The 24,474-nt window shown below is 43.1% G+C and overlaps 2 protein-coding genes across 6 annotated transcripts in view; one reads left to right on the forward strand and one right to left on the reverse strand.

Moving 5' to 3' along the window:
* The window catches only part of LOC126933130 (UDP-glucuronosyltransferase 1-6), a 113,874-nt gene that overhangs the window by 35,365 nt on the left and 54,035 nt on the right, over positions 1-24,474 (reverse strand). Inside the window, exon 1 of one of the 5 annotated variants that reach the window (XM_050752684.1) lies at positions 23,978-24,199. The exons of 2 other annotated variants lie outside the window; for them this stretch is intronic. In XM_050752684.1, the coding sequence (XP_050608641.1) occupies positions 23,978-24,184 (207 nt within the window). In that variant the 5' untranslated portion in view covers positions 24,185-24,199. Of the gene's footprint in view, positions 1-14,690; positions 16,265-23,977; positions 24,200-24,474 lie in introns of those variants that run through there. 2 more of the 5 variants (XM_050752685.1, XM_050752686.1) reach the window with 2 other exon arrangements.
* On the forward strand, positions 787-1,843 carry LOC126933134 (dnaJ homolog subfamily B member 3). Its single transcript, XM_050752691.1, has one exon. It carries the CDS (start codon positions 890-892, stop codon positions 1,562-1,564), a length of 675 nt encoding a protein of 224 aa, XP_050608648.1. The 5' UTR covers positions 787-889; the 3' UTR covers positions 1,565-1,843.

The raw sequence follows: 24,474 nt of genomic DNA on the forward strand, positions 1-24,474 counted from the left end.
TCAAAGAATGAGCCAGAAATCCTAGGGATCCCCAAGAATTTTTCAGGAGAATTTTGCAAAGTCAAAACTATTTCCATAATAATCCTACTTGATTTTTTCACTGTCATTCTCTCACAAGTGTACAGTGGAGTTTTCCAGAAGCTACATGGGTGATGTGTAATATCACAATAGATTGAATGCAGAAGCTGACATGAGAATCCAGCTATTAAGCCAAGTACTAAAGCGAGATGCAAAAAATGTAAAACAATGCCACTCTTCTCACTACATTTTGCCTGAAAAAAGTTAAATAAAAATAAGATTTGATAGTGTGTCATGGGTTTCTTATTAAATTGCCCAATGAATATGTCTTTTAAATTCTGTTTTAATCTCTAACGCAGTATATATATGATAGGTATAATCCACATCAACTAAACCAAACGGGTACCAGGGCTGGAACGTTAGAGAACTGCAGTCCTAAACAACCGGATGTCTTCAGCCCCGGTCAGACTAAACTCACTCCCACCACCCTCTTCCCTCCTGTGGCCGAGGAAAAAGACTGATATAAAGCCGACTTTAAGAAAAACAGTTCTTCAGGCAGCTAAAGTCAACCCCTTCTCTTTCCCGCAACCTTATTCCCACCCTTTTTGGAGACCGCGGCTGGGCGGGGGCCGGAGTGGGCGGGGCCTGGTCTTGGGGCATCACAGAGCCTCACAGAGAGCAGGGCCAGTCCCAGCAGCACTGCATCCTGGGAAGCGAGGCGCTCATAGGCCTCGACCAATGAGATGTGGCTGCGTCACAAGGGGCGTCCCTCCAGGCGACCCAGGTCGCCAACCACTCGGGCCCGCGCCCGGGGCTGGCAGCTGTCCCGCTCGGTGCGCCAGTGCCCCGCGGGCCGTTCTGGGCGTCCAGCATGGTGGACTACTACGAGGTGCTGGGCGTGCCCCGGCAGGCCTCGACCGAGGCCATCAAGAAGGCTTACCACAAGCTGGCGCTCAAGTGGCACCCGGACAAAAACCCCGACAACAAGGAGGAAGCAGAAAGGAGATTCAAGCAGGTGGCCGAGGCCTACGAGGTGTTGTCGGACGCCAAGAAACGTGACGTCTACGACCGCTATGGCGAGGCGGGGGCGGAGGGTAGCTGCGCAGTCGGCAGGCCTTTCGAGGACCCCTTCGAGTACATCTTCAGCTTCCGCGACCCGGCCGAGGTCTTCAGGGAGTTCTTCGGTGGCCAGGACCCATTCTCCTTTGATTTCTTCGGAAACCCGCTGGAAAATATTTTGGGGAGTCGGAGGAACTCCCGGGGAAGCAGAAGCAGAGGGTCTGCACCCCTTTTCTCTACCTTCAGTGAATTTCCAGCTTTTGGGGGTGGATTTTCTTCTTTTGATACAGGATTTAGTTCCTTTGGCTCCCTGGGAAGTGGGGGCCTTTCTTCCTTCTGCATGTCCTATGGTAGTGATGGGACAGGCAGCTTCAAGTCCATGTCGACTTCCACTGAAATAGTTGATGGCAAAAAAATCACCACCAAGAGAATCATTGAGAATGGCCAAGAAAGGGTGGAAGTGGAGGAAGATGGAGAGTTCAGTTAAAGTCCTTCATAATAAATAGCAAAGAGCAGTTGCTCCGCATTGACACCAAGTAATCCCAGTCCACATTTGACTTAAAGCATATCTGGAGGAATAGCGGACTTTTTTTAGAATTGAAAGTGAACTTTACTTTCAGAAAAACTGTACCCAAGAATTTATAAACGCTTTATGCCAACGCCTATTATTGTTGGGACTACACGAATAGTACCTCTGTCTTTCAATCGTTGTAAATATCTGTATGCACTTTGCTGTTTATTAAACTTAAGCCTGAGGCTGACAATGTTTATTTCCTAGTGCTAGGACAGAATGTTCAGCTCAGCACTTTGAGCCTTACCTTTTTCCGTTGGGAAAGTATGAACCAGGTGGTTTGCTCTAAACCATTTGACTTCAATTTTTTAGTGTGTAGTGGTGAAATCTATGAATATATTAATACTGCTGAATTAATTTAATGATGACTTTTAGTTGGACATAAATGCTGGTGATGTAGGAAAAGTTGACCATTATCTAGATAAAAAGTTAAACCCAGACTTTTTAAAAGCAGGTAAACCTGGTAAAGTGGATCCATTAGTTTCCTATCACTGCTGTAACAAATTACCACAAACTTGGTGGCTTAAACAACATGTGTTTATTAATATTTTGGAGGTCAGACATTTGAATCCCGTATCACTGAGCTGAAATCAGTGTAAGAAGCATGTTCCCTCTGAAGGCTGAGGACAGACTTTGTGGTTACATGGTTGGTTAATGGTATACTAGGACTGTCTTCAGCCCTAACGTGGTTCTCCAACTGTGGTAGATTGCTGGGGATAGGCCCCCAAATCTGGCCAGAAGCTGGCCCCCAAACTGGCCACAAACAAAATCTCTGCAGCACTGTGACATGTTCATGATGGTCATGATGCCCACGCTGAAGGTTGTGGGTTTACTGGAATGAGGGCAAGGAACACCTGGCCCACCCAGGGAGGAAAACTGCTTCAGGCATTCCTAAACCACAAACAATAGCATGAGCCATCTGTGCCTTAAGAACATGTTCCTGCTGCAGATAACTAGCTAGAGCCCATCCCTTTGTTTCGGCCCATCCCTTTGTTTCCCATAAGGAATACTTTTAGTTAATCAATAATCTATAGAAATGATGCTTATCACTGGCTTGCTGTCAATAAATATGTGGGTAAATCTCTGTTCAGGGCGCTGAGCTCTGAAGGCTGTGAGTCCCCTGATTTCCCACTCCACACTCTATATTTCTGTGTGTGTGTGTCTTTAATTCCTCTAGCGCTGCTGGGTTAGGGTCTCCACAACTGAGCTGGTCTCGGCAGTAGGTCCTGGAAATGTAAAAAAAGCATTTCCAGAAGGCCACACAGAACTATCTTATTGCTATGCTTGGGGCATGCCAAATTAGATTGAGGAAAGTCAAGTGTATCTGTAATATTGTTTGGGTGAGTCACCATACACACAACTGAGAAAGTACCTTTCTGTTGGCACAGGTTATGCCCCAAATGAAGACCTTTAGGGGCATGTTGCCTTGGGGTAGTCCATCACAAAGGGACCCATCTTATAGGGTCAACTCTGAGGGAAGGTTTGCATAAGGCATGAGAGCAAAAGGACAACTGAACTAGACAGGCTGAGAAAAATTAAAAGCAGCATGCTGTTAATTTTTTACAGAAAAATCATGGCCTGAACACATCATTAACCAACAAAGACTGTGATAATGGGTTTGGATATGCTCTAGAACCCTCAGAGTCCAGTCTGCATGGAATGGCACCCAAGAAATAAACAGCAGGAATGGGGCAGTGAGCTGGCACCATGCCACAGGGGCACACAGGGTCCCACACTGAACTCTGAAATCAACATGCTACGAGGTGCCTGGGTAGTTGCTTTATGCAATAACCATACAAGAAGTATCAGAATAAGATAGACTGTCAGGGCTTTTGAAAAATGAGTTCATTTTTTAGCAAGCCAGACGAGGGAAGTTACATGTGTGAAGATACTCACTGAGTAGTTTGCTGGGGGTAAGTTTGCTTTTGGAGCAGTTCAGGGATGAAAAGAGTTTTGAAGTGGTAGGAAGGCATGGGCAGTTTCATGGTGGTTTTGTGTGTTGGAAATCACCACTCTGGGTAGAGTAGAATGAATTGGTGTGTACCTACAGAATTAGTTACATAAATCTCATTGTTCAGTGGTCAGCAAAGAGTGGCACACCAATGTCACTCAGAGGTAGTGGATCTATAACAATTCTGGCTAGTTTTAACAGCTGAAAGAAAACAAGTTCAGTTTTGATATATCCTGGATTAGTGCTGTCGTAAATGGAAAGTGTTGCTTTTACAGAAGTGAAGTGTTACAGAAGTGTTTGTTTGTTTGTTTGTTTGTTTTAAAGACATGATCTCGCTCTGTAGCTGTTGCTTAGGCAAGATGATAGCTCACTGTAACCACGAATTCCTGACCTCGAGTGATCCTTCCTCCTCAGCATTCCCAGTAGCTAGGACTACAGACATGCTATCATACCTAGCTAATAAAAAATATATATATATCTTTTTGTAGAGATGGGAATGATATTGACCCACTATTTTTTCCCAGCAAGAGCATATTGTTTAAAGATTTTTCAGAATTGAAAAATCTCTTTTTAAAATGTCTCAGCTCAAAAACAGAAGAGTGCTAGAGGCCTGTATGTGGGTATTCATCTTTTATAAAAGAGTTTGATAAGGTTTTCAGAGTGGAAAAAGGGGGCATTTCCTCTGGTGCAAAGATGACCATCTGGATATCCCTAAAATGAATATCCTCCATGGAAACACTGGTACCTTCTCACCAAGCACACCAGGCAAGGAAAGGCATGACCCTGTGAGCCCCAAGAGATCTGGAGACCTATAACCATTTCATTAGGATCCAAAAAGCCAAAATGTCAGACATTTTTTCTGGCTGAAGCTCAACACAGCTGGTTTTAATTCAGCTTACATCACACACTGGAAAGCATCTGGAAGAGGGAATGATCCTTTCTGTCCATCATCATCTTCTCCTCTGATTCCACTTTCTGTCTCCAAACAGGTAGAGAGACTTTCCCATCTTGGGAAATCATTCACACAACAGCTTACCTTTCTAGGAATTTCTAATTCCACTTTCTCATCAACTTTCTCAATATGCAGATTCATTTCCTTTTCTCAGACTCTCCTTTAAACCCTTTCAGTATAACATCAATCACCACCAATCTTGTATTAGTCTGTTCTCACACTGCTATAAAGACATACTCAAGACTGGGTAATTTATAAAAGAAAGAGGTTTAATTGACTCACAGTCCCACATGGCTGGGGAGGCCTCAGGAAACTTACAATCATGACAGAAGGTGAGAGATAAGCAAAGGCATGTCTCACATGGCAGCAGGCGAGAGAGAGAGAGGAAGAGCTTGTGAGTGAAGGAGGAAGAGCCCCTTATAAAACCATCAGCTCTCATAAGAACTCACTCAGCATGACAAGAACAGCATGGGGAAAACTGTCCACATGATCCAATCAGCTCCCACCAGGTCCCACCCTTAACACATGGGGATTATGGAAATTACAATTTGAGATGAGATTTGGGTGGAAACAGAGTCAAACCATATCATTCTGCCCCGGTCCCTCCCAAATCTCATGTCTTTTCACATTTCAAAACCAACTGTGCCTTCCCAACAATCCTCCAAAGTCTTAACTCATTTCAGCACTAACTCGAAAGTCCATAGTCCAAGGTCTCATCTGAGACAAGTCAAGTCCCTTCCCCCTATGAGCCTGTAAAATCAAAAACAAGTTTGTAACTTCCAAGACAAAATGGGGGTACAGAAATTGGGTAAATGTTCCCATTCCAAATGGGAGAAATTGGCCAATAAAAGGGGGCTACAGGCCCCATGCAAGTCCAAAACCAGGCAGGGCAGTCATTAAATCTTAAAGCTCCAAAATGATCTCCTTTGACTTCATGTCTCACGTCTAGGTCAAGGTGATGACAGAAATGGGCTCCTACAGTCTCAGGCAGCTCAAACCCTGTGACTTTGCAGGGTAGAGTCCCCCTCTATGCTGTCTTCAGAGACTGGCATTGAATGTCTGTGGCTTTTCCAGGCACAAAGTGCAAGCTATTGGGTCTACTATTTGGGGTTCTGGAGGATGGTGGCCGCCTTCTCATGACTCCACTAGGCAGTGCCCCAGTGGAGACTCTGTGTGGGGGCTCCAACCTCACATTTCTTTACCACCCTGCGCTAGCAGAGGTTACCCATAAGGGCTCCACCCATGCAGCAAACTTCTGCCTGGACATCCAAACATTTCCATATACCCTCTACAATTTATGCGGTGGTTCCTAAACCTAAACTTTTATCTTCTGTGTGCCTGCAGGCCCAACACCACATCGATGCTGCCAAGACTTGAGGCTTGCACCCTCTGAATCAATAGCCTGAGCTGTACCGTGGCCCCTTTTAGCCATGGCTGGAGTCACTGGGACACAGGGCACCAAGTCCTGAGGCTGCACACAGCATGGGGGGCCTGGACTCAGCCCACAAGACCATTTTTCCTTCCTAGACCTCCAGTCCTGTGATGGGAGGGTCTGCTACAAAGGTCTCTGACATGCCCTGGAGCAAATTTTCCAAACTTTTGTGCTCTGCTTCCCTTTTAAACCTAAATTCCAATTTCAGATCATTTCTCTCAAGTTCATAGTTCCACAGATCTCTAGAGTAGGGGCAAAAATGCCACCAGTCTCTTTGCTAAAGCATAGCAAGAGTGACCTTTGCTCCAGTTCCCAACAAGTTCCTCATCTCCATCTGACACTCAGCCTGGACTTCATTGTCCACAACATTATCAGCATTTTGGTCAAAACCATTCAACAAGCCTCTAGGAAGTTCCAAACGTTCCCACATCTTCCTGTCTTCTTCTGAGCTCTCCAAACTGTTCCAGCCTCTGCCTGTTACCCAGTTCCAAAGTCACTTGCACATTTTCAAGTATCTTTATAGCAGTACCCCACTCTCCATGGCACCAATTTACTGTATTAGTCCATTCTCACACTGCTATAAAGACAAACCCAAGACTGGGTCATTTATAAAGGAAAGAGCTTTAATTGACTCACAGTTCCATGTTGCTGTGGGGGCCTCAGGAAACTTATAATCCTGGCAGAAGGTGAGAGAGACGCAAAGCCATGTCTTATACAGTGGCAAGCAAGAAAGAGAGACAAAGAGCTTGCAAGTGAAGGGATAAGGGCTCCTTATAAAACCATCAGATCTCATAAGAATTCACTATGATGAGGGCAGCAGGTGGAAAACTGCCCCCATGATCCAATCATCTCCCACCAGGTCCCATCCTCAACACGTGGGGATTAGGGGGATTACAATTCAAGTTGAGATTTGGTGAGGGACACAGAGCCAAACCATGTTAAATCTGGTGTGATCTCATGCTGGGAAACAATCAATGGATTCACTATTAAATACATTAGCCTGTTCTTTACCACACTCGAAAATTAGCCTTGTTAATGTGGAATTCTCTAAGGGGCATAGCAAGAGTGATCTGTGCCACAGTTCCCAATTTGTTCTGCTCCACTGAGATGACAGTGAATATTTGAGCAATGTAGTTAACTCTAGAGAATATGTTCAAATTGAAAAACTGTAAGAGAAAAGGGGAAAAAAAAGGAGGTATCGCGGAGGAGAATGGAAACTTCAACACCAGTGGCCGAATAGGAACAGTTCCAGTCTGCAGCTCCCAGCATGATCGACGCAGAAGACGGGTGATTTTTGCATTTCTGAGGTACCTGGTTCATCTCATTGGGACTGTTTGTATAGTGGGTGCAGCCCACTGAGGGTGAGCTGAAGCAGGGCGGGGCATCACCTCACCTAGGAAGTGCAAGAGGGTGAGGGATTTCCCCCTCCTAGACAAGGGAAGCTGTGACAGACTGTACCCGGAAAAATGGGACACTGCTGCCCAAATACTGTGCTTTTCCCAAGGTTTTATTAACCAGCAGAAAAGGAGATTCTCTCCCTTGCCTGGCTCAGTGGCTCCCACGCCCATGGAGTCTTGCTCACTGCTAGTGCAGCAGTCTGAGATTGAACTGCAGGGCAGCAGCCTGGCTGGGGGAGGGTTGTCTGCCATTGCTGAGGCTCGAGTAGGTAAACAAAGCAGCCGAGAAACTTAAACTGAGCTGAGCCCACCACAGCTCAGCAAGGCCTACTGCCTCTATAGACTCCACCTCTGTGGGCAGGGCATATCTGAACAAAAGGCAGCAGACAATGTCTGCAGGCTTAAACATTCCTGTCTGACAGCTCTGAAGAGAGCAGTGGTTCTCCCAGTATGGCATTTGAGCTCTGAGAACGGACAGACTGCCTCCTCAAGTGGTTACCTGACCCCTGTGTAGCCTGGCTGGGAAATATATCCCAGTAGGAGCTGACAGGCACCTCATATAGGCGGGTGCCCCTTTGGTACGAAGCTTCCAGAGAAAGGATCAGGCAGCAATATTTGCTGTTCTGCAATATTTGCTGTTCTGCAGCCTTAGCTAGTGATACCCATACAAACAGTGTCTGCAGTGGACCTCCAGCAAACTCCAACAGACCTGCAGCTGAGGGACCTGTTAGAAGGAAAACTAACAACAGAAAGGAATAGTATAAACATCAACAAAAAGGACATCTACACCAAAACCCCATCTATAGTTAACCAACATCAAAGACCAAAGGTAGATAAAACCACAAAGATGGGGAGAAACTAGAGCAGTAAAGTTGAAAATTCTAAAAACCATAGTGCCTCTTCTCCTCCAAAGAATTGCAGCTCATTGCTAGCAATGGAACAAAGCTGGATGGAGGATTACTTTGACAAGTTGACAGAAGTAGGCTTCAGAAGTTTTGTAATAACAAACTTCTCCAAGCTAAAGGAAAATGTTTGAACCTATCACAAGGAAGCTAAAAACCTTGCAAAAAGGTTAGACGAATGGCTAACTAGAATAAACAGTGTAGAGAAGACCTTAAATGACCTGAAGGAGCTGAAAACCATGGCATGAGAACTTCGTGACACATGCACAAGCTTCAATAGTCAATTAGATCAAGTGGAATAAAGGGTATCAGTGACTGAAGATTAAATTAATGAAATAAAGCAGGAAGACTACATTAGAGAAAAAAGAGTAAAAAGAAACAAGCAAAGCCTACAAGAAATATGGGACTATGTGAAAACACCAAATCTACATTTGATTGGTGTACCTGAAAGTGATGGGGAGAATGGAAACAAGTTGGAAAACACTCTTCAGGATAGTATCCAGGAGAACTTCCCCAACCTAGCAAGGCAGGGCAGCATTCAAATTCAGGAAATACAGAGAACACCACAAAGATACTTCTCAAGAAGAACAACCCCAAGACACATAATTGTCAAATTCACCAAGGTTGAAATGAAGGAAAAAATGTTAAGGGCAGCCAGAGAGAAAGGTCGGGTCACCCACAAAAGGAAGCCCATCAGACTAACAGCAGATCTCTCTGCAGAAACCCTACAAGCTAGAAGACAGTGGGGGCCAATATTCAACATTCTTAAAGAAAAGAATTTTCAACCTGGAATTTCACATCCAGTCAAACTAAGCTTCATAAGTGAAGGAGAAATAAAATCCTTTACAGACAAGCGAATGCTGAGAGATTTTGTCACCACCAGGCCTACCTTACAAGAGCTCCTGAAGGAAGCACTAAACATGGAAAGAAACAACTGGTACCAGCCACTGCAAAAACATGCCAAATTGTAAAGACGATTGATGCTGTGAAGAAACTGCATCAATTAACGGGTAACATAATCAGCTACCATCATAATGACAGAATCAAATTAACACATAACAATATTTACCTTAAATGTAAATGGGCTAAATACCCCAATTAAAAGACACAGACTGACAAATTGGATAAAGAGTCAAAGCCCATCAGTGTGCTGTATTCAGGAGGCCCATCTCATGTGCAGAGACACACACAGGCTCAAAATAAAGGGATGGAGGAAGATCTACCAAGCAAATAGAAAGAAAGAAAAAAAAAAAAAAGGCAGGGGTTGCAATCCTAGTCTCGATGAAACAGACTTTAAACCAACAAAAATCAAAAGAGACAAAGAAGGCCATACATATGGTAAAGGCAGCAATTGAACAAGAAGAGCTTACCATCCTAAATATATATGCACCCAATACAGGAGCACCTGGATTCATAAAGCAAGTTCTTAGAGACCTACAAAGAGACTTAGACTCCCACACAATAATAATGGGACACTTTAACACCCCACTGTCAATATTAGACAGATCAATGAGACAGAAGGTTAACAAGGATATCCAGGACTTGAACTCAGCTCTGCACCAAGCAGACTAACAGACATCTATAGAACTCTCCACCCCAAGTCAACAGAATATACATTCTTCGCAGCACCACACTGCACTTATCCTAAAATTGACCATATAATTGGAAGTAAAGCACTCCTCAGCAAATGTAAAAGAACAGAAATCACAACAAACTGTCTCTCAGACCACAGTGGAATCAAATTAGAACTCTAGATTAAGAAACTCACTCAAAATGGCACAACTACATGGAAACTGAACAACCTGCTCCTGAACGACTACTGGGTAAATAACGAAGTGAAGGCAGAAATAAAGATGTTCCCTGAAACCAGTGAGAATAAAGACACAACCAGAATCTCTGGGACACATTTAAAGCAGTGTGTAGAGGGAAATTTATAGCATTAAATGCCCACAGGAGAAAGCAGGAAAGATCTAAAATTGACACGCTAACATCACAATTAAAAGAATTAGAGAAGCAAGAGCAAACAAATTCAAAATCTAGCAGAAGGGAAGAAATAACTAAGATCAGAGCAGAACTGAAAGAGATAGAGACACAAAAAAACCCTTCAAAAAAAAAATCAACGAATCCAGGAGCTGGTTTTTTGAAAAGATCAACAAAATTGATAGACCACTAGTAAGACTAATAAAGAAGAAAAGAGGGAAGAATAAAATAGATGCAATAAAAATGATAAAGGGGATATCACCACTGATCCCATGGAAACACAAACTACCATCAGAGAATACTATAAACACCTCAATGCAAATAAACTAGAAAATCTAGAAGAAATGGATAAATTCCTGGACACATACACCCTTGCAAGACGAAAACAGGAAGAAGTTGAACCTCTGAATAGACCAATAACAGGCTCTGAAATTGAGGCAATAATTAATAGCCTACCAATGAAAAAAAGTCCAGGACCAGATGGATTCACAGCCGAATTCTACCAGAAGTACAAACAGGAGCTGGTACCATTCCTTCTGAAACTATTCCAATCAATAGAAAAAGAGGGAATCCTCCCTAACTCATTTTCTGAGGCCAGCATCATCCTGATACCAAAGGTTGGTAGAGACACAACAACAAAAAAAGAGAATTTTAGACCAATATCCCTGATGAACATCGATGCAAAAATCATCAATAAAATACTGGCAAACCAAATCCAGCAGCACATTGAAAAGCTTATCCACCATGATCAAGTTGGCCTCATCCCTCAGATGCAAGGCTGGTTCAACATATGCAAATCAATAAACGTAATCCATCACATAAACAGAACCAATGACAAAACCACATGATTATTTCAATAGATGCAGAAAAGGCCTTCGACAAAATTCAATATCCCTTCGTGCTAAAAACTTGCAATAAACTAGGTATTGATGGAATGTATCTCAAAATAATAAGAGCTATTTATGACAAACCCACAGCCAATATCATACTGAATGGGCAAAAACTGGAAGCATTCCCTTTGAAAACCGGCACAAGACAAGGATGCCCTCTACCACCACTCCTATTCAACATACTGTTGGAAGTTCTGGCCAGGGCAATCAGGCAAGAGAAATAAATAGAGAGTATTCAATTAGGAAAAGAGGAAGTCAAATTTTCACTGTTCGCAGATGACATGATTGTCTATTTAGAAAACCCCATCATCTCAGCCCAAAATCTCAAGTTGATAAGCAACTTCAGCAAAGTCTCAGGATACAAAATCAATGTGCAAAAATCACAAGCATTCCTATACACCAATAACAGACAAACAGAGAGCCAAATCATGAGTGAACTCCCATTCACAATTGCTACAAAGAGAATGAAACACCTAGGAATGCAACTTAAAAGGGATGTGAAGGACCTCTTCAAGGAGAACTACAAACCACTGCTCAATGAAATAAAAGAGGACACAAACACATGGAAGAACATTCCATGCTCATGGAAGGAATCAATATCATGAAAATGGCCATACTGCCCAAGGTAATTTATAGATTCAATGCCATCCCCATCAAGCTACCAATGACATCCTTCACAAAATTGGAAGAAACTAGTTTAAAGTTCATATGGAATCAAAAAAGAGCCTGCATTGCCAAGACAATCCTAAGCCAAAAGAACAAAACTGGAGGCATCATGCTACCTGACTTCAAACTATACTATAAGGCTCCAGTAACCAAAACAGCATGGTACTGGTACCAAAAAAGATATATAAACCAATGGAACAGAACAGTGGGCTCAGAAATAACACCACACATCTACAACCATCTGATCTCTGACAAACCTGACAAAAACAAGAAATGGGGAAAGGATTCCCTATTTAATAAATGGTGCTGGGAAAACTGGCTAGCCACATGTAAAAAGCTGGAAGTGGATCCCTTCCTTACACCTTATACAAAAACTAATTCCAGATGGATTAAAGACTCAAATGTTAGACCTAAAACCATAAAAACCCTAGAAGAAAACCTAGGCAATATCATTCAGGACGTAGGCATGGGCAAGGACTTCATGACTAAAACACCAAAAGCAATGGCAACAATAGCCAAAATAGACAAATGGGATCTAATTAAACTAAAGAGCTTCTCCACAGCAAAAGAAACTACTATCAGAGTGAACAGGCAACCTACAGAATGGTAGAAAATTTTTGCAATCTACCCATCTGACAAAGGGCTAATATCCAGAACCTACAAATAACTCAAACACATTTATAAGAGAGAAAAAAAAAAAACATCAAAAAGTGGGCAAAGGATATGAACAGACACTTTGCAAAAGAAGACACTTATGCAGTCAAAAGACACATGAATAAATGCTCATCATCCCTGGTCATCAGAGAAATGCAAATCAAAATCACAATGTGATATCTCACGCTAGTTAGAATGGTGATCATTAAAAAGTCAGGAAACAACAGATGCTGGAGAGGATGTGGAGAAATAGGAACTCTTTTACCCTGTTGGTGGGAGTATAAATTAGTTCAACCATTGTGGAAGACAGTGTGGCGATTCCTCAAGGATCTAGAACTAGAAATACCACTTGACCCAGCAATACCATTACTGGGTATATACCCAAAGGACTATAAATGATGCTACTCTAAAGACACACACACACGTATGTTTATTGTGGCACTATTCACAATAGCAAAGACCTGGAACCAACCCAAATGTCCATCAATGATAGACTGGATTAAGAAAATGTGGCATATATACACTATGGATTACTATGTAGCCATAAAAAAGGATGAGTTCATGTCCTTTGCAGGGACATGGATGAAGCTGTAAACCATCATTCTCAGCAAACTATCACATGGACAGAAAACCAAACACTGCATGTTCTCACTCATAGGTGGGAATTGAACAATGAGAACACTGGACACAGGTCAGGGAACATCACACACTGGGGCCTGTTTGGGGGTGGGGAACTGGGGGAGGGATAGCATCAGGAAAAATACATAATGTGAATGACGAGTTGATGTTGATAGGTGCAGCAAACCAACATGGCACATGTATACCTATGTATCAAACCTGCACGTTGTGCACGTTGTATCCTGGAACTTAAAGTATAATGATAAAAAAGAAAGAAAGAAAGAAAAACTGGAAGAAAAGGGCAACAGTCACTATTTAAATGCCATCCCACTTTTCAACATTTTTACAAACCTAATAAATACATATTTTATAATTGAATACCTACATTGCATAAGGGGGAAAACCACCAATGAAAAAATCATCATGTGGTTTGATCAAAAAGAAAAATTAAGCTTAGAGTCTTTTGCAATAATACCTATGTTAATAAAAAGAAGTACGGAAATAAGAATACAAAAGGATCTAAAGTCATGGAAGTTCATATACATTCGGTGAATATGAAATAAAAAGGCTGAATTCTCTCATGACGTACATGGCACACCAAGTAAAAAGAAACAATATTTAGCTCCCAGAGTACCATTTCAATGAAACCCAAATATTCTGGATTAATGAAGGCTGCCTGTGAAATTTTTAGTAAAGGAGTAGATCCCATTATAGAAACATGGAGTGGGATAGGGTGGATTTGGTGATGTGATGAGCCTCTCCTGAGAAATGCTTCCCTTCTTGGACACATGTCCATTCATCACTGTCCACAGCTTTACTGGGCTTATAGATACACAGTCTTATCTCCTCCCTAGCCCCTTCCACCACTTCTTGATAATTTCAGCATTCCAAGTAGAAGACTCATTTGAGATGCAACCATCACTGTGCCTACCAAACTCTGAGATGTCCCCACATCATGCACCAGATCCCAAATCCCGACCAGAAAATCTTTTGTCAGCACAGATCCCTGTCTGGAAACTGAACTTCATGTGTCACTCTCTAATCACAGACATCCATCCCAACTTAATTGCACCATTTCCACCGAACTGAGTCAACCTCTTTGACACTTCTAGTTCCTGTGAGTGCTTAGATCTCCTGTGGTCACCTCTCTATCTTTCGCAAGATGGGACCACTAAAAATTATTATGTCAACAATTGTAATTTGCTGTTGCATCATCTTTCCCCTGAAAATCACACAAGCAAAAAATCCAGGATGGATCAGTTCCAAACGTAATGTCCCTGTTCCTGCCCAGCTGAAGGACATGCACAACCATGAAGATGGTGCCTTTACAAACCAACAGTCTCCACGAGTCACACCAGTCCTTGTCCATCCTTTGACAAACATTCTTGTCTACTTCTTCCTCGCAGCGACCATTTAAAACCTGAAATACACTACTAGAGACCACTTAACAGTTTATCTCACTGAAGGCTATCATGACAATGAGAAGCAGAAATGAAATCTTTGGAAAGATAAATAGATATGGGAGCAATTGTAAGTAAATACATTTTTTAAAAAAGTGTTTTGCCTGGCACTTTGATTGGATGAAGGCACCAACACAGACCTGAGATAGTGGCTTCCTGTTGGCACAGTTGATGCCCCCAATGAAGACCATGTTGGGCATGATTGGCCTGGGGTAGTCCATCACAAAGTCCCCTCGGAACAGCCACACGGATGCATGGCTGAGAAGATCCACCACCGACACCTCTCTCTCAAAAAGCTCAGAGGCAAGGCTTGCATAAGGAGCAGAAACAGCATCGCAAATGTAGGACAGGGCCAGAGGGTAGAGCATGTTCTTGACCCTTTGCAGGAATGTCATGTGATCTGAATTGGTCGTTAGTAACTTAGGAATATAGGAGTAAGGATTTGGACACTGTGTGCCCTTCAAGTCTAAGTCACATGGAATGTTCCTCAAAAAAAACACAGTAGGAATCGACAGGTACTTAGCTAGCACCGCCCCGCAGAGGTTAACCGGGTCTGTTAACACCACATCAAAGGAAGTAGCATTCAGGTGCCTGATCAGGGCCTCATTATGCAGTAGCTCCACACAAGACCTATGAAAGACCAAAGACATATTGTTCATAATTGCCATACTTCTAGAATATCTCTTCAGAAGATGTTCTGTTTCAAAGAACCATTGAGTGTGGCCCAGCACAAAATGATCAAATTCATCCTGGGTCCATGGAATGGCATAGGTTGTCAGGGTGAAAAAGTTCTCTTCTTTGATGTGCATTTTCACCTCCGGGGTGAGGACCACCGCCTGGTGGCCTCTGGCATGGAGCTCCCGCACGGCTTCCCGCATGCTGAGCCAGTGGCTGCCGTCAATGGGCACCACCAGCATCTTCCCACTCTCAGCCCAGGGCTGGACACTGAGGAGGAGCAGCAGTCCTGTGGCCAACCGCGTCAGGGGAACCTGGAGTCCTGTGGCCATCTCGGCAGAAGCCACTGACAGCTGACTGTCCACCCCATGCTGTGCATCCTACCTTTGCTTTCTTCATCTTAATTACCTTGTCACTGAGCCACCTAGCAAATCAACACATAATTGGAAGACAGAGTGCCCTCCTCCAGTTAATTATTAACCATTAATCTATCATTGTTTTTCACTGTGGGCCCCAAACTGGAAAAGACCAATCATGCCTATCTTGAAAAACTCATCTGACCCTGCGCTCGCTCTGGGGAACATCCAAGTTTATGCTCTTGTTTCTTATCCAATTCTCAATACAAGGCTGTGAACAACCATTTCATGTCACTGCCTCCTACTTCTCTGTTAACCACGTTTATCAGGCTGCAGCTGAGGTCTGAGGAGTCAGCATTGCCCTGGTCCCTAATCATATGCTCTCAGCTGGATGACCCTATTTGTTAACCCTTAAAACTCTTTCTTCTCATGTATAAGTAACACAGCACATCCAAGAAACAGACAACATTGCTAAGCAAACTTTCTCTAGCAGGGACTGGGGAGGCTGGCTATCTGGTTTTGGTCATTTTTTGCAGCAGGATATTTATTGTAAGGATCAAAGAGGACTCTCTCTGAAGTGGCTGTCAATATATAAAAAGCTGCAGGGAGGCTGAGCTCAAGATGTGATGATCAGATTCTTGGGAAGGCTTTGTTGAGAATTCTCCATCTACACCATGGGATAAGATGTGCTGCTGTCTAAAGCACACATGGGAAAGACAACCCTAGCAAGGACCCACGGTGGGTTCAGGGAGCTCCCTGCTCACCAAGGGACCCGGGTTAACTGGAGCCTGGCCTCAGATCTTGCACAGTCTGAATTCCTCTTCTGAATGTTGAAGGCTCCTGTCTTCTGCAAGTCTGCTTAGAGACTAAAGTGTCCATTCACCCAGGCCTTTATTTCATCCTGAAGGTTATGATCAGGCTTTTCTCCAAGTCAATCTAGTACCAAGTTCTGATAAGAATGGTTCCTCCAGAACAGAACGGGCTGCACAATTTGTGGGGGCCCTAGGTCAAATTTCAAGATGGAGAATTAAATGTGTGCCTTTCTAAGGGAGAGACCAGGGGTCTCATGCCCATGAGGCTCGTCCTGCTCCAGAAAGTCACTCCTGCATGTGCTCGAAGATTGCTGATGCCTCCTGTCCTGGTCGCCTCAGGATGATGTGGGCAGGCTCTCTGGGGTGGGCACTTTCTATCTCACTGCCTCTGTGTCTTCTTGCCTGGCCGTGTCTGCCATTGCTGGTGAGGCTGAGGCTTCCCTTAGGGAGAAAGTTACTCCCATGAGAAGTCCACATTCATAACATATTCCACGTTTGGACAGAACCCATGGGACAGGCAGTGAATGGAAGCATCTACCAGGGGGATACCCAGCTCAAGGGCAGCACACTCAGGATGGCACAGAGAAGGCAGGTCTGCAAGGGCTTTAGGAACTCTCCAGTAGAGGATGATTCCTGGGGAGTTGTAAGGACATAGAGCACTAGAAAGGGATTCTCAGCTATGGGTGCAACATCTCAGCCTCTGAACTATTCCTCCAACCCCCTTAAAACTATATGCCTCCTAAGCACCCTCCTGGTGAGCCCAGGTGAGGGGTGGAACACGCTTGGGAGGGTGCTCTTCCCACATTCATGGGCTCCTGTGTTCTACCTCCAAGTAGTGGTGTTTTATTTAGACAGCGAAGTCATCTGATTCTTGTCACATGTGTGGGACTCCCAGACTCTGGGGAGGCCCATGTACCTTGGAAGATGGTGGTACTCCAGAGACCTAGGGGGACCTGAGGAGAGCAGAACTATGGGGAGGGAGGAGTTCCTGGTGCCTGGGAAACAGGAGGAGCTGCCCAAGGCATCAGCTTCCAGGGTCTGGAGATGAAGAGGGGTCTGGGCTGCACAGATAGACTTGGAGCCATCAGCATATGTGGTGGTTGAAGCCATGGGTGTCAGTGAGGTCACCCCAGCAAAGTCCAGAGACAGAAAAAGCCATCCCAAAAGACTGACCTGTGTGGTCTTGTTCCCCTCTGCCAATCTCACAGAGCTAAACATACAAACTGGAATCCTTTAACGTTTGTAAGAGAAGACAGAAACAAATCTTCACATCTTGGAGTAGACAAAGATTCCTTAGGGTACAAAAACTACAAACGGTGAAACTTGCTAGAATGAACCTCATCAAAATCTAAAACTTTTGCTCTTTGAAAGGTATTGCTTTTTAAAAATTAAAAAAGGAAGATTAGGAGAAAAGGAGATAATTGAATGGTAAGCTGATAGCTCTGAAGGCTGGAGAATAGAACTCTATGGAAGATAGGAAGAAAAATTTAAATGGCCAAATAGAGGAAAATCTCCTAGCTTTGAATACGATGTGGGTTTCACTTTAAGCTTAGTGTCTGCGGTAGGCAGAATCACAGCCCCACAAAAGTATCTACATTGTAATTCCTCAAACCTTGGAATATGTTCTGTTACAGATGGAAGAGACCTCACAGATCTGATTAAATTAAGGGTTTGAGCTGGATGTCTGGGTGGGACGATGTAATCACAAGGGCTCTTACAAGTGAAAGAGACAGGTGTAAGAGTGGGAGACTTGAAGACGCTGCACTGCATCTCCCTAAAAATGGAAAAGTACCATGAAATTCCAAAATGAATAAGGAAAAAGGGAATTTCTGTTAAAGGCATGGAGCTTACATTCAGTAGAAAGAACAAAATTAGGAACAGACAATCAGAATGCCGACATCAAAAGAAACTATGAGATTGAAGCAATTTTGGTTTTTGTTGTGTTTTAAATAAATAAATAAATAAATAAATAAATAAATAAATAAATAAAAAAAAAACACAGGTACTGAAACTCCTGAGCTCAGTGATCCTCCCACCTGAGCCTCCCAAGTAGCTGGGACCACAGGCGCATGCCACCGCACCCAGCTTTTCATATTGGAGTTTTAAAATATGTTTTCTAAACTTTTTAAACAAGATTCCACATGCCAAAGAAATTTTTATTTTTTTGAAATGGGGCCTCGCTCTGTCACTCAGGCTGGAGTGAGGTGGCATGAACATGGCACACTGCAGCTTCCACCTCCTGAGATCAGGTGATCCTCCTGCCTCAGTCTACTGAGTGGCTGGGACCACCGGCATGTGCCATCGCAACTGGATAATTTTTTGGTTTTCTGTAGAGATGGAGTCTCAGCATGTTGCCCAGGCTGCTCTCAGACTTCTGGGTTCAAACAATCCTCCTGCCTCAGTCTTGCAAAGAGTTGAAATTACAGGTATGAGCAACCCACCTGCACACAAATCATTTTTAAATGAAAAGAGATGGAGAATTTAAAAAAATAACATAGGAGTAGCAATACTGGTATCAGATAAAACGGATTTTAAGGGTTATTATTTAATGATAACAGCAAACTATGTGAAGAAAATACAAGTCTCAAACCTACATGCACCGATCTAATCACTACGTATAAAGCAAAAACTATTCAAGTACCAAAATATAACTGGAGCAGAATTTGTTATTTAAGGGGATTTTTAAAAAGACATCCTTCCCAGAATTGGGCAGGATCAGTAGAGCATCATTTAAAAGATAGAAAAATTGGCCCAGTGTGGTGGCACACGCCTGTAATCCCAGCACTTTGGGAGGTCGAGGCTAGTGAATCACTAGAGGTCAGGAGTTTGAGACCAGTCTGGCCAACATGATGAAAGCCCATCTCCACAAAAAATTTTTAAAAATTAAAAAAATAGCTGAGCATGGTGCTGTGCACCTGTAGTCCCAGCTACTTGGGAGGCTGAGGCAGGAGAATCAGTTGAACGTGGGAGGTAGAAGTTGCAATGAGCCGAGATTCCACCACTGCACTCTAGCCTGGGAAACAGAGCGAGACTCATTCTCAAAAAAGAAGAAAAGGCCGGGAGGGGTGGCTCAAGCCTGTAATCCCAGCACTTTGGGAGGCCAAGACGGGCGGATCACGAGGTCAGGAGATCGAGACCATCCTGGCGCCTGTAGGCCCAGCTACTCGGGAGGCTGAGGCAGGAGAATGGCATGAACCCGGGAGGCGGAGCTTGCAGTGAGCTGAGATTGCGCCACTGCACTTCAACCTGGGCGACAGAGCGAGACTCAGTCCGAAAAAAAAAAAAAAAAAAAAAAAAAAATCAAAAAGATAGAATTGTAGTTGTGTCCACGGAACATTTATAAACATTGACCATATTGTTGTCACTAACTGCATAGGACTACGGAGCACTTGAAATGTGGCTATTCCAAATGGAGATATGCTGTGTCAGACATACGCTAGATTCTGAAGACTTAACAAGAAAAAAACTATGTCAAATAGTTAAGTCATAATCTCATATTGAACACATGTTGAAAGGATAATATTTGGGATACATCTGGCTAAATAAAATGCATTATTCAAATTAATTTCAGCGGTTTCTTTTTTGCTGGTTTCTAACATGCCCACCAGAAAAGTTTAAATTATGTATGTGGCTTACATTATATTTCTATTGGACAATTCTGTATTAGACCGTCAAGGTAACCTATTAAGAATTTTTTTAAGCAGTCTCTTCACAAGAAACATTCTTATTATAATCCAAAATAACTAGAAAAAATAAGAGGGAGATGACTACAAAATTATTAACGATATCAGAATTAGGAAACAGACTCATTACGGACAGTCACTGCATCAAAGGTGAAATTTTAAAACTGATATTTAAATTATCTAAAAGCAGTGAAAAGAACAGCAATTTTTACCAAAACCTAAGGGACATAGAAAAAGTTCTACTCAGAGCCCTCAATATTTCATTAAGGAAAATCAAATGTAAAGAAACGTAACATTCCTCTAACGCAGTTACAAAAGCAGCTACAAATTAACCAAAAGAAACTAGGATGAAATCATTAAGGCAAAAATAAGCTGCAATTAATGAAACAGAAAATGAAACAGTAAAATGAATATACAAATTCCACAGTTATTTCTTTGAGAAGACCAATCAAATAATTCAACCTATCATAAACTCTAAATCAAGGAGAAAGAGAGGGAGAAAAAACATAAGATTTCAACTGTGGTCTTGGATATTTGCAGAAAAATTTCAAATCTGAGGGTCAACCAAACCAAGTAAGTAAGGGTGACAAAATAACAAGGAAATTAATGTAATAAAAATGATAATGGCATGCCTATCACAGATAACACATGATAAAGATTTTGGTATAAATGATCTTTCATGCACTCAGTAAATTGGCATGAACGTGGCAAAGGTCTCCAGGTGAAACACCTTGTTCTTCAGGAGTCTTTTAAACTCTAGTAATGATGATGACAGTTCTTCCTCTAAGAGGCCTAAGGTGATCTGTGAAAATTCTTCTTTATTCACTTGACCCAGAAACACCACAAAATTATGCAAATCAAGAGGTTTCAGTTTTCCCATTCACTTAAAGGACATTCGTGAAACTACCCAGGCCATCAAGTATATGCATATACAAAGAGCCACCAAGTGTCTGAAAGTTGTCACTTTACGGAAGCAGTGTGTACCATTTCGATGTTGCAATGGAGGGGCTGGCAACGTGCCCAGGGCCGAACAGTGGGGCTGGACACAGGGTCGGTGACCCAAATAGGGTGCTGGATTTTAGATGCACATGCTTCAAAATGCAAAGAATAATGCTGAATGTCAGGGTTTAGGTGCAGATTCTCTCATCATTAAGCATATCCAAGTAAACAAAGCATCCAAATGAGCCATGGGTCTTGCAGAGCTCATTATCAGATTAACCCTTACATGACCCCCACCGCCATATCAAGATGATTTTTACTGATAAGGAACAAATTGTTCCTAAACCTGAGGATGAGGTTGCACAGGAGAAAAAGATATCCCAGAAGAAACTGAAGAAAAAAAATGCCTCTGGCTCTGGAATAAATTCAGCTTAAAATAAATGCAATAAAACTAAAATAATAATAATGATAACAGATAATATTTATTGGGTGCTCTCTGTAACAACATTAAAACTACAATGGTTAGGGTACCTGTCCTAGGTCACATAGCTAGAAAAATGAGAGGGAAGATTTGAGCCAGTGCAGTTCAGTCTAAAGAACATATTCATAGTGAAAAACCAGAAGAAAAGGGTCACAGTCACTATTCAAATGTCTTCCTAATTTTCTACATTTTTACAAATCTAAAGAACATATATATTTTTTACAGCTCAGTAACTACATTGCACAAGGGGAAAAGAAAACCAGTAGAACAAATACCTTGTGGTTTGATCAAAAACAAAAATAAAGTTTAGTGTCCTTTGCAATAATACCTACACTAATAAAAAGAAGTACAGAAATAAGAATACAAAGGACCTAAACTCATGGAAGTTCATATAAATTCAGTGAATATGACAAAAAAAGGGCTCAGTTCTCTCACAAGAAAGATGGTTCCCTCTCTGGGTACGGTGGCTCATACCTGTAATCCAAGCACTTTGGGAGGCTGAGGCAGGCAGATCACCTGAGGTCAGGAGTTCAAGACCAGCCTGGCTAATATGGCAAAACCTTGTCTCTAGTAAAAAAAAAAAAAAAAAAAAAAAAAAAAAAAAAAAAGCCAGGAGTGGTGGCATGTGCCTGTAGTCCCAGCCACTCAGGAGGCTGAGGCAGGAGAATCTCTTAAACCTGGGAGGTGGGGCTGCAGTGAGCTGAGATGGGGCCACTGCCCTCCAGCCTGGGCTACAGGATGAGACTCAGTCTCAAGAAAAAAAAAAAGCATGGCTCTCTCAATGGATTCAGAACCAAACTCATTGGTGTGTGAATTTGGTTTCTCAGCTCCCAAAGTACTATCTCAATGAAACCCAAATACTCTGGGTTAATGAAAGCTGCCTCTGACATTTTTGGAAAAAGAATAGATCTCACTATAGAAACTTGGAGTGGGATAGGGTGGGTTTGGTGATGTGCTCAGCCCCTCCAGAGAAACCCTTTCCTTCTTGGACAGATGTCCATTCATCACTGGTCCCAGCTTCACTGGGCTTATAGGTTCACAGTCTTATCTCTTCCCTAGTCCCTTCCACCCTCTCTTGATAATTTCAGCATTACAAGTAGAAGAAGGCCCTTTTGACATGCAACCTTCACTGTACCTTCCCAACTCTACGATGTCCCCACATCATACACCAGACCCCCAACTCCTGGTCAGAAAAACTTCTGTCAACACAGATCCTTCTCTGGAAACTGAACTCCATGTTTCATTCTCTGATCACAGACATTCATCCCACCTTCACTGTCCCACTTCCACTGAACTGAGTCAACCTCTTTGACACTTCTACTTCCTGTGAGTGCTTAGGTCTCCGGTGGTCACCTCTCTATCTTTGGCAAGATGGGACCACGAAAAATTATCATGCCAACAATTATAATTTACTGTTGCATCATCTTTCTACTGAAAATCAGGCAAGCCAAAAACCCCAGGATGGATCAGTTCTGAATGTAGTGTCCCTGCTCCTCCCCAACTGAAGGACATGCACAACCATGAAGACGGTGCCTTTACAAACAGTGTCCGTGAGTCACAGCAGTCCTTGCCCATCCTTTGATAGACCCTTATCCATACCTCTTCTTCCTCTCAGTGACCACTGAAAACCTGAAATACACTACTAGAGACCACTTAACAGTTTGTCTCACTGAAGACTGTTACGACAAAGAAGCAAAAATAAAATCTTTAGAAAGATAAGTAGATATGGAAGCACTTGTAAGTAAATACATTTTTTAAAAAGTGTTTTGCCTGGAACATTGATTGGATGAAGGCACCAATACAGACCCGAGATAGTGGCTTCCTGTTGGCACAGTTGATGCCCCCAATGAAGATCATGTTGGGCATGATCGGCCTGGGGTAGTCCATCACAAAGTCCGATCGGAACAGCCACACGGATGCATGGCTGAGAAGATCCACCACCGACACCTCTCTCTCAAAAAGCTCAGAGGCAAGGCTTGCATAAGGGGCAGAAACAGCATGGCAAATGTAGGACAGGGCCAGAGGGTAGAGCATGTTCTTGACCCTTTGCAGGAATGTCATGTGGTCTGAATTGGTTGTTAATAACTTAGGAATATAGGAGTAAGGATTTGGACACTGTGTGCCCTTCAAGTCTAAGTCACATGGAATGTTCCTCAAAAAAAACACAGTAGGAATTGACAGGTACTTAGCTAGCACCGCCCCACAGAGGTTAACCGGGTCTGTTAACAGCACATCAAAGGAAGTAGCATTCAGGTGCCTGATCAGGGCCTCATTATGCAGTAGCTCCACACAAGACCTATGAAAGACCAAAGACATATTGTTCATAATTGCCATACTTCTAGAATATCTCTTCAGAAGATGTTCTGTTTCAAAGAACCATTGAGTGTGGCCCAGCACAAGACGATCAAATTCATCCTGGGTCCATGGAATGGCATAGGTTGTCAGGGTGAAAAAGTTCTCTTCTTTGATGTGCATTTTCACCTCCGGGGTGAGGACCACCGCCTGGTGGCCTCTGGCATGGAGCTCCCGCACGGCCTCCCGCATGCTGAGCCAGTGGCTGCCATCAGTGGGCACCACCAGCACCTTCCCACTCTCAGCCCAGGGCTGGACACTGAGGAGGAGCAGCAGTCCTGTGGCCAGCTGCGGCAGGGGAACCTGGAGTCCTGTGGCCATCTCAGCAGAAGCCATCAGCAGCTGGCTGTCCACCCCACGCTGTGCCTGCTACATTTGTTTCCTTCACCTTAATTACCTTGTCACTGAGCCACCTAGCAAATCATCATGTAATTGGAAGACAGAGTGCCCTCCTCCAGTTACTTATTACCTGTTCGTTAATCTATCATTGCCTTTCATTATGGGCCCCACCCTGGGAAAGACCGATCACTCCTATCTTGAAAAACTCATCTGACCCTGTGCTCACTCTGGGGAACATCCAAGTTCAAGCTCTTGTTTCTCATTCAATTCCCAACACAAGGCTGTGA

The sequence above is a fragment of the Macaca thibetana genome, chromosome 12 (assembly GCF_024542745.1).
Source record: "Macaca thibetana thibetana isolate TM-01 chromosome 12, ASM2454274v1, whole genome shotgun sequence".
Taxonomy (NCBI): Eukaryota; Metazoa; Chordata; class Mammalia; order Primates; family Cercopithecidae; genus Macaca; species Macaca thibetana.